Source organism: Orycteropus afer, unplaced genomic scaffold (assembly GCF_000298275.1).
Source record: "Orycteropus afer afer isolate SDZICR_OR568_19922 unplaced genomic scaffold, OryAfe1.0 scaffold00144, whole genome shotgun sequence".
NCBI lineage: Eukaryota > Metazoa > Chordata > Mammalia > Tubulidentata > Orycteropodidae > Orycteropus > Orycteropus afer.
In genome coordinates this window covers 1696761-1709540 of record NW_006921731.1, presented here as the reverse complement: position 1 = coordinate 1709540, position 12780 = coordinate 1696761, and the positions used below count along the sequence as shown (strand labels likewise).

Below are 12780 nucleotides of genomic sequence, written 5' to 3'. Positions count from 1 at the left end.
AAGATTATCTTCTGTGTCTGTGTTAATTGGTTTCCCTTTTCTTTGTTGAAGAGGGTCTGTGCAATCCTTCTGCCTAGTCCGCCATCTTGCCCCGCCTCCGCTACTAGCCTTTTTGAATTGCACAACCATATGGTCTACTATGCTGGGAATGACAAATTGAAGAAAAATGGTATCATACTCATTGTCAAAAAGAACATTTCAAGATCTATCCTGAAATACAATATCCATGTGCCTATAAGAAAGACCATATTATTCAAATTTATGCGCCACTACTAATACCAATGATGAGAAATTGAAGACTTTTACCAATTTCTGCAGTCTGAAATTGATCAAATATGCAATCCAGATGCATTGATAGTCACTGGTGATTAGAATGCTGGAAACAAAGGATTTGTTGTTGGAAAGTATGGCCTTGGTGATCGAAATGACACTTGAGATCACATGACAGAATTCTGCAAGGCCAATGACTTACTCATTGTAAATACTTTTTTTCAACAAGAACATCAACAGCAATTATACACTTGGACCTAGCCAAACAGAATGCACAGGAATCAAATCAACTGTACCTGTGGGAAGAGATGATGGAGAAGCTCAGTATATCAGTCTGAACGAGGACAGGGGTGAAGAAAATGAAAATAAGTTCATGAGAGCCAAAGTATGATCTTGACTACATCCCACCTGAATTTAGAGACCTGAAATAGTTTTGATGCAATGAACACTATTGACTGAAGATAAGTTGTGGGATGACATCAAGGATATCATATATGAAGAAAGCAAAAGGGCATTAAAAAGACAGGGGAAAAAAAAGACCAAAATGGATGTCAGAAGAGATTCTGAAACTTGCTCTTAAACGTAGAGTAGCTAAAGGGAATGGAAAAAATGATGAAGTAAAAGGGCTATGCAGAAGATCTCAAAGGGTGGCTTGAGAAGACAAAGTATTGCAATGAACTGTGCAAAGAGCTGGAGACCCTGTAGACACTGTCAAAATGCCCCTGGTTCTTCTTTGGACAGCTCCTTGTTTGTCTGTCATGATTTTATCTTGTTAGATCTAGTCTGTTGTTCTAACGTTATGGGAGTTATCTGGACTCTGATTCTATATATATATAAGATAATTGGCATTTTGGGGGGTTGTCCAAAATACATTCCCCTTTGTGACACATTTTGATTTCTTTTGGAGCACCTACCCCTTTTCCCCTGTGGACAGTCTTGGTGGGAGGGTCATTTGGTAGTGTTCAAAGCTGGGAGTCCAAGTTGCTCCTCTCACTGCCCCCTGTAAATCCTCTGGTGAGCCTCTTCTTGCAGATGTTGACAATCTCTCAGGACTGTTCAGAGCTGGTCTTGTTCCATTCCTGAGTTTCCCCTGAGGGCAGGATGTGTGCGGTAGGACCACTCACTCACTTCCCTCCAAAGTCTCACTGGTTTGACTGACCTTCCGCATCTTCCACATAGGGCCATGGACTGTTCACTGACCGCCCTCTTTATTTTATTTTTGGTGCCAAAACCCAGGAGTGAACCATGGCGACCCTCTTTAGAGCCACAGCCCTAATCCTATGGTGTCTCTAACCATCAATTGGCAGGGCTTCTGAAATTCCAGACAAAAGAAAGAGAGATTATGATCCCTTTGGCCAGGGCCAAGACGAAAGCTGATCCTATGGAAGAAGAAAACCCCAGGCCTTCCAGGTGGCCCTACTGTGTTAGCAGTTAATAGACAACGCTCTCCAACTTTAATCTCTTCATTAAAGGGACTTTGAATAAACATGGAGTTGTGGGGAACTGCTTCCCCAAAGTACTTTGGAAGATCCCAAAAAAAGAAAGGGGAAAAAGGCAAAGGTGATATGACTGGCAGTCATCCATTCTCCTACTGAGACAATGCTCAGAAGAGCTGGCTGGCTGGCATTTTTGCTCTGCCTGGTGGCTCTGGCAGGCACGAGCAGAGAAACAAGAGGTAAAACAGGCATTGTGAGCCTTTTCTGTGCTCTGCCTGTTGTCAACTCTGAGGGTATGACTTACACTCTTTCACCATACTGGCCAAAGGGCTCCTGGAGTTTGAACTGACTCCTGGAAAAGAAAATGAAGATTTAGCTCTTAGGTCACTTTCTACATTGTTTCTCTCCCATGTTTTGTTTATATCATTATTCTGGCTTTACAATATTAGAACCGTGAAATAGTTATCCAAGTTGATCCACGAAGTGTGCTGTGATTATAATAATTCCTTCCCTAGACATTTTGTTTCTCTGGGTTAAGTACTGCTTGGCTTTTCATTTGCTTAATTTTCTATGCATCTATTTCTAATTCATACCCCTTAATCTTTTCTTGAAGTGAAATACAATCTCAAGATTTGATTTCCCCCCAGATAAGAACACTGTCAAAAAGATTTACAAACTTTTACAGGAAAATCTGCATGCTTCTTCAACAAATAAAACCAAAAACAAATCTACTGCCATTAAGTTGATTCTAACTCATAGCAACTCCTATTGGGTTTCCAAGGTAGCAAATTTCTATGGAAGTAGATTGCCCTTCCAAGGAGCAGCTAGTGGGTTTGAACTGCCAACTTTCTGGTTAGTAGACAAATGCCTTAGGCACTGCACCACCAGAGATCCTTCAACAAATAAATGGCTTGAGAAAAAAAGGGGGGATGGGAAACTGTTATAAGAGACTTTAGAGACCTACTAACCAAATGCCATGTGAGGACCTTGTCAGGATCCTCATTCAACCAAACTAACTATAATAAAGACATTTTAAGAGAACTGGAGAACATTTGAACATGGACTGGGTTGTAGAAAATATTAAAGAATAAAGAGGTATTAAGAGAAATAATGGTTTTGTGGGATTATTTTTTTAATCAAACTCCTTACCTGTTAGAAATATTTTATGTATGAAATATCTGGAATTTACTTGGACAATATTCCAGCAAAAAAAAAAAAAAAAAAAAGTGGGTTTGGGAGATTTATGAAAGGAGCATGATGGGAATATGGGAGTTCATTATACTAGTCTCTGCACTCTTGTGTATATTTTAAACTATCCATAATAAAAAATGAAAATGATTCACAGAGAAACAGGAGAAAGGAAGAGGTTGCACAGGGCTGGCTCAACCACTTTGTGAGATGATTACAGAATTAAAACTTTTTATATACTAAGTAGTTGTCCATCTCAGAAAGGGCACTGACATAGAACCCAGGTTTCTGAACCCCTGCTGGTCTTCCCAGGCTACCTCTAGGGATGCAGAGGAGCCACAAGACCAGAAGGGAGATGGAGATGTGCAGCCAGGCTGAGAATGGGGTTGGCAGGAGGGTGGCAGGGCCAGGGCCACGCTGGCTGCCCCGAGGCACTCGGCATCCAGCAGTGGCAGGTGTCTCCTTGATGCCCTCCACTTGCAGTCTGGAATAGCCTGTAAGAGTCTCTCAGATCCACAAGCATGGGACATCTTGATGTCAGCACCCAAGGGCTCATGACTCCCCACAATTCCTTTTAACAGCTTTATTGAGACAGAATTCAAATACCACAAAATTCACCCATTTAAAGTTGACTATTCACTTTTTTTTTTTAATATATTCAGAATTGTACAACTATAATTAGTCAAGTTTAGAATATTTTCATCACCCCCAAAAGAAACCTCATACCTTTTAGCTATCACTCCCCTTCATTCTCTTCTACCAATCCCCAATCTACTTCCTGTCTCTATAGATTTGTGTATTTCAGACATTTCCTAAGAAATGGGATCATATGGCTTTTTGTGACTGGCCTCTAAGCATGCTTTCAAGGTTAACCCATGTTGGAGTATGTATCAAAACATCACCCCCTTCTATTGCCAAAAAATATTCCATTGTATGGATATACCACATTTTATTTAACCATTCATCAGCTGATGGACATCTGGGTTGTTTCTACCTTTTGGCTGTTACTAATAGTGCTGTTATGAACACTGATGCTATGTCTTTGTGTGGACTTATGTTTTCATTTAACTTGGTATATATTCAGTAGTGGAACTGCTGGGTCATATGGTAACTCAAATTGACTACATCTGTGGAAAGAGGAGATGGAGAAGCTCACTATCATCAGTTAGAACAAGGCCAGGGGCCGAATGCAGACTAGACCATCAATTGCTTATATGCAAGTTCAAGTTGAAGCTGAAAAAAATTAAAACAAGTCCATGAGAGCCAAACGACAACCTGGAATATATCCTACCTGAATTTATAGACCATCTTAAGAACAGATTTGACACACTGAACACTAATGACCAAAGACCAGACAAGTCGTAGGATGGTATCATGGACATTATACATAAAGAAAGCAAAAGGTCCTCAAAAAGACAGGAAAGAAAGAAAAGACCAAACTGGATGTTAGAAGAGACTCTGAAACTTGCTCTTGAATGGAGAGTAGCTAAAGAGAAAGGAAGAAATGATGAAATGAAAAAGCTGAACAGAAGATTTGAAAGGGCGGCTCGAGAAGACAAAGTATCATAATGAAACGTGCAAAAAGATCTGGAGTTAGAAAGCCAAAAGGGAAAAACATACTCAGTATTTCCCAAGCTGAAAGAAATGAAGAAAATATTCAAGCCTCAAGCTGCAATACTGAAGGACTCTGTAGACAAGATGTTGAATGATGCAGAAGCATCTAAAGAAGATGGAAGGAATACATGGAGTCATTGTATTAAAAAGAATTGGTTGACATTCAACCATTTCAGGAGGTAGCACATGATCAAGAACCAATGGTACTGAAAGAATTCCAAGCTGCACTGAAGCCACTGTTGAAAAACAAGGCTCCAGGAATTGACAGCATAGCAATTAAGATGTTTCAACAAATGGATGTATCACTGGAAGCATTCACTCATCCATGCCAAGAAATCTGGAAGACAGCTACCTGGCCAACTGACTTGAAGAGATTGATATTTGTGCCCATTCTAAAGAAAGGTGATCCAGTGGAATGTGGAAAGCATTAAACAATATCATACACAAGTAAACTTTTGCTGATAATAATTCAAAAACAGTTGCAGCAGTATACTGGCAGGAAACTGTCAGGAATTCAGGACAGATTCAGAGAGGACATGGAACAAGAGATATCATTGCTGATGTCAGATGGATCTTGGCTGGAAATAAAAAATACCAGTGAGCTGTTTACCTGTGTTTGACTATGCAAAGGCACTTGGATCACAGCACATTATGGATAACATTGTGAAGAGGAATTCCAGAACATTTAATTGTGCTCATGAGGAGCCTTTAAATAGACCAAGAGGCTGTTGTTTGAACAGAACAAGAGGATATTTGTTTAAAATCAGGAAGGATGTGCATCAAGGTTGTATCCTTTCACCACACTTACTCAATCTGTATGTTGAGCAAATAATCTTGAGAAGCTGGACTACATGATGAAGAGCATGCCATCGGGACTGGAGAAGACTAATAACCTGATATGCAGATGACACAACCTTCCTTGCTAAAAGTGAAGATTTGAAGCACTTACTGATGAAGATCAAAGACTACATATAGCTTTAAGCATAGATTACACCTCAACATAAAGAAAACAAAAATCCTCACAATTGGACCAATAAGCAACATCATGATAAGTGAAGAAAAGATTGAAATTGGCAAGGATTTCATTTTACTTGGATCCACTATCAATGCCCATGGAAGCAGTAGTCAAGAAATCAAAGGACCTATAAGGTGAACAGTAACAGCAGATACTGCCAAGCATTCTTTAGAATAATCAACCATATGAGATCAAAAGGACAGCAATTGCCCAGTGTGGTAGTTCAGGCTGTGTCAACTTGACTGGCCCTGGTTTTGAGTGGCTCAGAAGCTGGTATAGTGATTCTCCATGATGAAACTGGTAATCAGTTCCATGGTGGAATCTCCTGTGAGCAGCTGAGTAGCTACCTTAGGGATATAGTCTGCTTCCAGTATATAAGAAGACACTTTGAGAAAGGTCTCTGAGCTTTTTGGCATGCTTGAATCCTGCAATTAGCTGTGTCTTTATTCAGCAGTCTGCCACGTTGCCTGGCGATCTTGGGATTGTTTCTGGACTTGAACTAGTGGCCTGCCATGTTGCTTAATAATTTTGGGACTGTGCCATTTTACTTGACCTTGGGTTTGTCAGCCTCAGCAGCCAACAGCTGTCTAAGAGAGGCCTCCAGCTTCAGTGGGGTGGGAGCAAGAGGAAGAGCTGAAGCCCAAGGTCAAGGGGCTCTAACACAGTCCCTTGAGCCTGGCACTTTGAACTTGGACTTCTAGCCTCTTCAACTGTAAGAGAATAAATCCTGGTTTGTTAAAGCCATCCACTTGTGGTATTTTCTGTTAGAGAAGCACTAGAGGATCAAAACACCCAAGGATAAACTTTAGAAGATAGGAAGGGATAAGAAAGGACAAATGGAAACGGCAAACACAAGGAGGAAATGAGAAGAGTGCTGTTACACTCTGGGGATTGCAACCAATGTCACTAAAAACGTGTATGAATTGTTGAACAGAAAACCAATCTGCTCTGTAAACTTTCAGCCAAATTACAGTAAAAAGTTAAAAAAGAAATAAAGCAGGGTAAATAAAGTTAAATAAGAAAATAATAAAGATAAAAATAAAAAATGAATAAATGAATAAATATAAAAAAAATTCAATGTATTGCATTGGACAAATCTGCTGCAAAAGACCTCTTGAAAGTTAAAGAGAAAAGATGTCACATCAGGAATTAAAGTGCACCTGACCCAAGCCATAGTATTTTCAATTGCCTCATGTGAATGTGAGAGCTGGATAACAAATATGGAAGACCTAAGAAGAATTGATGCCTTTGAATTATGGTGTTGGCAAATAATACTGAATATACCATAGACTGCCAGAAGAACGAACAAATCTGTCCCAGAAGGACAGACAGAATGCTACTTAGAAGGATGGCAAGACTTTGTCTCACATACTTTGGACATGTTATCAGGAGGGACCAGTCCCTGGAGAAGGACATCATGCTTGGTAAAGTAGAGGGTCAGTGAAAAAGAGGAAGACCCTCAATGAGATGGATCGCCACAGTGGCTGCAACAATGGGCTCAAACATAGCTGTGAAGACATTGCAGGACCAGGCAGTTTTTGTTGTTAGACATAGGGTTGCTATAAGTCAGAATTAATTTGACGGTACCTACTAACAACATGCTTAACCTTCTGAGGAATGGCCAGACTGTTTTCCACAGCAGCTGTACCACAAGACCTCCTTTTGGGAGATGGGGAGCCTGAGGTCCAGAAAGTGTTTTATGCAAAGCCAGAGAGTAAATTAGTGCAATAAAGCAGTAGCTCATTATCTGAATAGACTTCACCTCCATCCACTCTCCTCTGACCATCTCTGACTTTTGCCACTTCCACTCTACCCCATTCTATGCAGTAGCAAATCCTTTCACATCAGTCCCTTCCATACACTCCCCACTGCCAGTCAGGATGAAGTGTAGCCTCTGAGGGATGACTTACAAGCTCCTGTCATCTGGTCCTGCTGCTGTTTTTAAGTAACAGCTTTACTGAGGTAAGAGTTCACATACCATATCATTATTTAGTGTGCAATCTAATGCTTTTTGTCCCCTATAGTTCAGAGTCATGGAATTTGTGTCGGGGTCTTGAAAACACCATGCCCTAGGACTTTGCACACACTGCTGCCTATTTCTGAAATAATTTTATGTATTCCCCCGGTTTATTCCTTTTGATCTTACGTTAGGTTTTTTTTTTTTTTTTTTAAAAAAAACTTTTATAGTGGTGAAAACATACACAAGACATTCACCAACAACTTCCACATTTAAAAAATATTGAACGCTTCATGGATCCGCATGTCATTCTTGTGCAGGGGCCATGCTAATCTTCTCTGTACTGTTCCAATTTTAGTATATGTGCTACCGTAGCATCTCTTAACTGAGATGTCACTTCAGCCTTGACTGACCACCCAGGCTGGTTAGATGACCTACAGGACATTCCCGTAGCCTCCCCAGGGTCACTGCTATCATGGCATGTTGACATACCAGTTTGAGTTGTTTAGGCCTGGGAATGTGTCTTGTTCATATCCACAGTGCCTGGCACAGGGCAGGCATATGATCAATAAATGGTCAACGAAGAGGAAGATCTGAACATATCTAATATGGCAATGGGCACATCACAGAAGTCTGATAAATGTTGAGGACTGAGCTGTGTTTTACAACAGGGGCAATAGCTCCTTTGGGAGCATTCAAGACATCTGAGTGATTAAAGAGTAGAACAGACTGGTTTTTGTTTTTTCTTTGCGTAGTACTCAAGTCATGTTTTTTGGCAACAGTACCACCATTTTCCTTTGGGGAACTACTCCTCTTCCACTTGCAGTTGAGGTGGAGCTGAAACTGTTTGTGGAGTTTGCACATGACCCAAACCAGGTCAATTAGATGCAATCTTGACTTTTCCTGAAACTGTTAAGATAAAGGTGTTTTCTTTTCACTGGGATGGTATCTCTATGACAAGACAGATGGCCTGAAAATAGAAGAGTGCAGATTTGAGAAAGCTACTGAGTCCTAATGATATCATTTGAGGCCTTGGATTCAGCTGTGCCTGAAGACTACATACCACTGAACATTTTAGTTATTGAGACAATTTACACATTCCCTTCCCTCCCGGGTTTTTTTTTTTTTTGCTAGAAACAGGTTGAGTTCAGTTTCTGTCATCTGCAATTGCAATCTCCTACTAGGATACTGTTATAATAGTCATTAATTCACCATCTCTTCCATACGTATTGATGCCCATCACACTCTTCATAGACCAGAGAAGCCATGCTACTGCTGACTTGTGCTATTTTTACCTGTTGTCCTCAAATCTAAGTTGTTATCAATTTTCTCTCCAAGCTGTGCTATGTAGTTCACTGTTAATATTTAGCTTTTCATGCACATAGTACTTACCATATTGTGAACGGCAAGTGGACAGTTCAGATTGCCCCAAATGGTTTCATTTGAGTGAAATGCTCACTTAGTAGCTTGGCCCAAACTGAACTCCAAGAAACAAACATAGTAAGCACTGCTTGTGCACTGGTTCCAGAAAGAGCCTACCAAGACAAAGATGACTTCTCCCTTTGACTTGCTAGTGCCAAGGCCATGTGTATTTGGGACCAATACGACGAGCCAGAGATACTTCACTCACTTTTTAACCACCCAACTTTGCTACAAGGGAAAAGGACAAATGCTGTGTGAGTGAAGCAGCAGACTGCAATGCTCTGAGGATGCCTTGTAGGAATAAGGGTAATATGACGGATCACCAATTACTGTTCGTAATCCTGCCCAACCTGGACCTTTCTAGTATGTACTTCACCACCCCCAGTTTCCCTGGGAACAATGAATTGTGGACATTTTAATCTCCAGGCCTTTGCTGATTGTGTTCCCTCTGCTTGGAATGCCCTTCTACACTGCAGAACCCTTTCAAGGCACAAGGTGAAAATAAGTTTCCCTGGGAACCTTTCTCTACCCTGTCATTTTCTGCTCGGGGCTCCTCTAATATTTTCTTTAAGTAGTTATCAAAACTACCTTCAAAGGTCAAGGTTTTTTAGCTTGAGTCCACTGGTCATTATGAATAGGTGTTGGAGGGCAGGCCAGTGCCCCTGGGATTACTTGGGTAATCTGTGTGCCCACGTGTTTTACTCTGGAGAAAAGAGTCAGAATTTCTTTCAGATTCTCAGAGGATCCATGATCCAAAAAGGTTAAGAAGCACCAATTTCTTATGTGTATCTCTTATGAGTCTCTCTTATGAGTTCTTTGAGGGTAGGATCACAGTTCTTTCATCTTAGACTCTCTCATAGTGATCCATGATAGACATTAATTGTTGGCAGAGGCTACCAAGAACCCAAATAGGCAACATTTAAACAGGTATAGAAGAGAAAACAGCATGGTTTAATTAGTAGAGTCAAGAGTCATTTGTTCTTGATTACAGAGCTCAACATGCAAATTACATTCACTTCTTGGTAGAGACAAGGCACCCTGCCACTTTCCTGGGACATTTACTCTATAGACAGAACTATTCCTGGGCCACATTATCTGCCTGCCAGCAACTGCCCTCTCTCCCTTCCCACAATGATTGCATTCTCTCTAATGCAGAACTAGGAAATGAGATCTTTAGTTCAACTGGGTAGCCACATACAGTACAGAGCCATCAATTTTTCAGTAGATTTGATATATTCTGAAGTCTAGATAAAGACTTCACATTACCTGACCTGCCTGTGATGATCCCAAAGGCACTTAAGAAACTGGCGGTGTCTCAGGGTCACCGATTTGCACTGGACAGTAGTAAGAGATACAGAAGGTTTGCTAAGCCTGTCCTGCCCCTAGGTATTCACTCTGAAAAGTTTATTTGAATCAAATTGTGACACATTTGCTCTCTAAGTCAATTCTGTAGGCTCAAGATGAATAGCATAGGGAGATTCCTTTTGCTCATCCACTGTTTCTAAGTTTTTGGTAATGAAAGTATATCACTTTTGTAAAGAAATTTACAAAAATACTAACACAAAAAATTAAAGGTAAAAATGCAGGGTGTTAGGGTCCCAAGAAAACAGGAGTATACTGTGGTCAGAAGTCAGGCTGACTGTACAGAATAATTACTTGTAAGTGACAAAGCTTTTTTCAAAGACTGGACTTCTGCTAAGTTTTTCTATCATATTATCACTAGCTTGAGTTTTCCCCCTTTCTTGGACTTCCATTACTAGAGTCACCAAAAGGACAATTTAAAACGTTTTTTGAATAGCTCTCTCCCTGTAAGTCATCCAGCACTTGTCCCTCATTTCCTCTAGTTTCAAACGCCAAGGGGAACCTGGCTCAGACAAGAATGATCCTTGCTGCACACCCGCCAGCTCACGCATCCTCCTTTTTATTCCGAGAGGCTCTGCTCAAACGAAAGTTACAAGGCTAAGTGCTACTCCAAGCTTCTGACACAGCTAATCCCTGCTTGCTCTTCAAAAGATGGAGGTCTGTAATTCCTTTTTGAACATGCCTTCAAAGTGGAGGTCTTTGGCCATGAGTTCCTCTTCAACATCATCAAGTGCCCACTGGTGATCCGTCAGCTCCAAAGCTTCCCACTCTGTCTGCAAAGGAAGAGGATACCAGGGACAGACAGGAGGGCTGGTTACTGACAGCACAGCTGACCCTTAGCGAGCACCTACTGTGGTCCAGGAGCTGATTAAACTCTTTACATGTATCAACTCATTTACTCCTAGTAGGTAAGTGCTGCTGCCCACCTCCCCTCTGGGGCAATTTACAGATAAGAAGACCACAGCTAGCAACATCGAGACCCTTTAGGACAGAGAACTACTGCCCCATAGGATTTCCAAGGGTGTAAATCTTTACAGAAGCCGACTCTGACTGCTTCATCTTTCTCCCATTGGAGTGGCTGCTGAGTTCAAACCACCAACCTTTTGGTTAGCAAGCAAATGCCTTAAACATTGTGCCACCAGACTCCTTTTAGACTAAGGCTAAAAAACACAAAAACTCACTGCCATTAGATCAATTCTGACTCAAACCGACCCTTACTGGGTTTCTGAGGTTGTAAATCTTTACAGAACTAAAGATTCCACAGAGCTGCTGGTGGGTTTGAACCAGTGACCTTCTGCCTGCTCAGGCAAATAAATGCCTTACCCACTATGTCACTGTTGTGGTTGTTATGTGCCATCAAGTCGGACCTGACTCATAGCGACCCCTCCTTGGGTTTCTGAGGCGGTATCACTATGGAAGTAGATTGCCCAACTTTCCTTCCGAAGAGTGGCTGGGGGGTTTGAACCGCCAGCCTTCTGGTTAGCAGTCAAGTGCCTTAGGCGCTACACCACCAGAGGTCCCAATCTGATAGTACTTACTACAAAATGGTTTTAGAATATACCTACTCCTCACTTATTGACCATCTCACTCTCTGACATTTCACATTTACAACAATAATAAAATATCTACTATCCAACTATTTTGCACATTAGTGATATATGTGTATTAGGGATGTACACCAGTAACAAGCTTTGAGGTGCTAGGAGAGAGTAACACTGGCTGTGATGGTTAGGTTATTTGTCAATTTGGTTGGGCTATGATTCTCTGTGGTTTAGCAGTTAAAGAATTATGTAATTTGGTTGTTATGTAATGATGTAGTCATCTTCCATTTTCACATAATGTTGATCTTCACATAATTACCTGGTCTTTGGAACCTAACCATGTTGATAAGTAGAATGGGTATACGATCATTTGTACATAAGCTATTAATATGTTGAGCTAAAATAAATATGCATAAGTTTCCAAGAAATTACATTTCTTAAATACTTTTAGTGTTGACAATTTTGGGCTTTAATTATTGAGTCCGCCCCCCCCCCCAAGTCTTCTGAGATTTAACATGCAATACAAATGTTAGCTCATGAATGTGGGTCTTTTTTTTTTTTTTTAAGATATAATTCACATGCCATAAAATTCACCCTTTTAAACTATACGATTCAGTGGGTTGTAATATATCCACAAAGTTGTGCAACTATGACCATGATCTAATTTCAGAACACTTTCAACACTACAAAAAGAAACCCTACACCCAATAGCTGATACTCCCCACTCTCCCTCCTCCAGCCTCTGGCAACTAGTACTTTACTTTCCGTCTCTAAGGATTTGTTTACTCTGAACATACCGCATAAATAGAATTATACAGTATGTGGTCTTTAGTGACTGACTTCTTTCATTTTAGCATGTTTTCAAGTTCATTATGTAGCATGTATCAGTATGTCAATCTTTTTGTTTTGTTTTTTTAATTGTGATTTGGGTGAAGATTTACAGAGCAAATTCACTTTCCATACAGCAGTTCACAT

At 40.6% G+C, this 12780-nt stretch overlaps 1 protein-coding gene and 1 non-coding gene across 2 annotated transcripts in view; both read right to left on the bottom strand.

The window, feature by feature from the left end:
- Positions 1 to 7755: 7755 nt before the first annotated feature.
- Positions 7756 to 7858, bottom strand: LOC122150453. The gene has a single exon (XR_006163671.1). It is a non-coding gene; the product is annotated as a U6 spliceosomal RNA (small nuclear RNA).
- A 3050-nt stretch (positions 7859 to 10908) lies between these two features.
- The window catches only part of EMC3 (ER membrane protein complex subunit 3), a 32032-nt gene continuing 30160 nt past the window's right edge, over positions 10909 to 12780 (bottom strand). The window contains exon 8 of the mRNA XM_007945822.2: positions 10909 to 11037. Within this exon, the coding sequence (XP_007944013.1) occupies positions 10909 to 11037 (129 nt within the window). The remainder of the gene's footprint in view (positions 11038 to 12780) is intronic.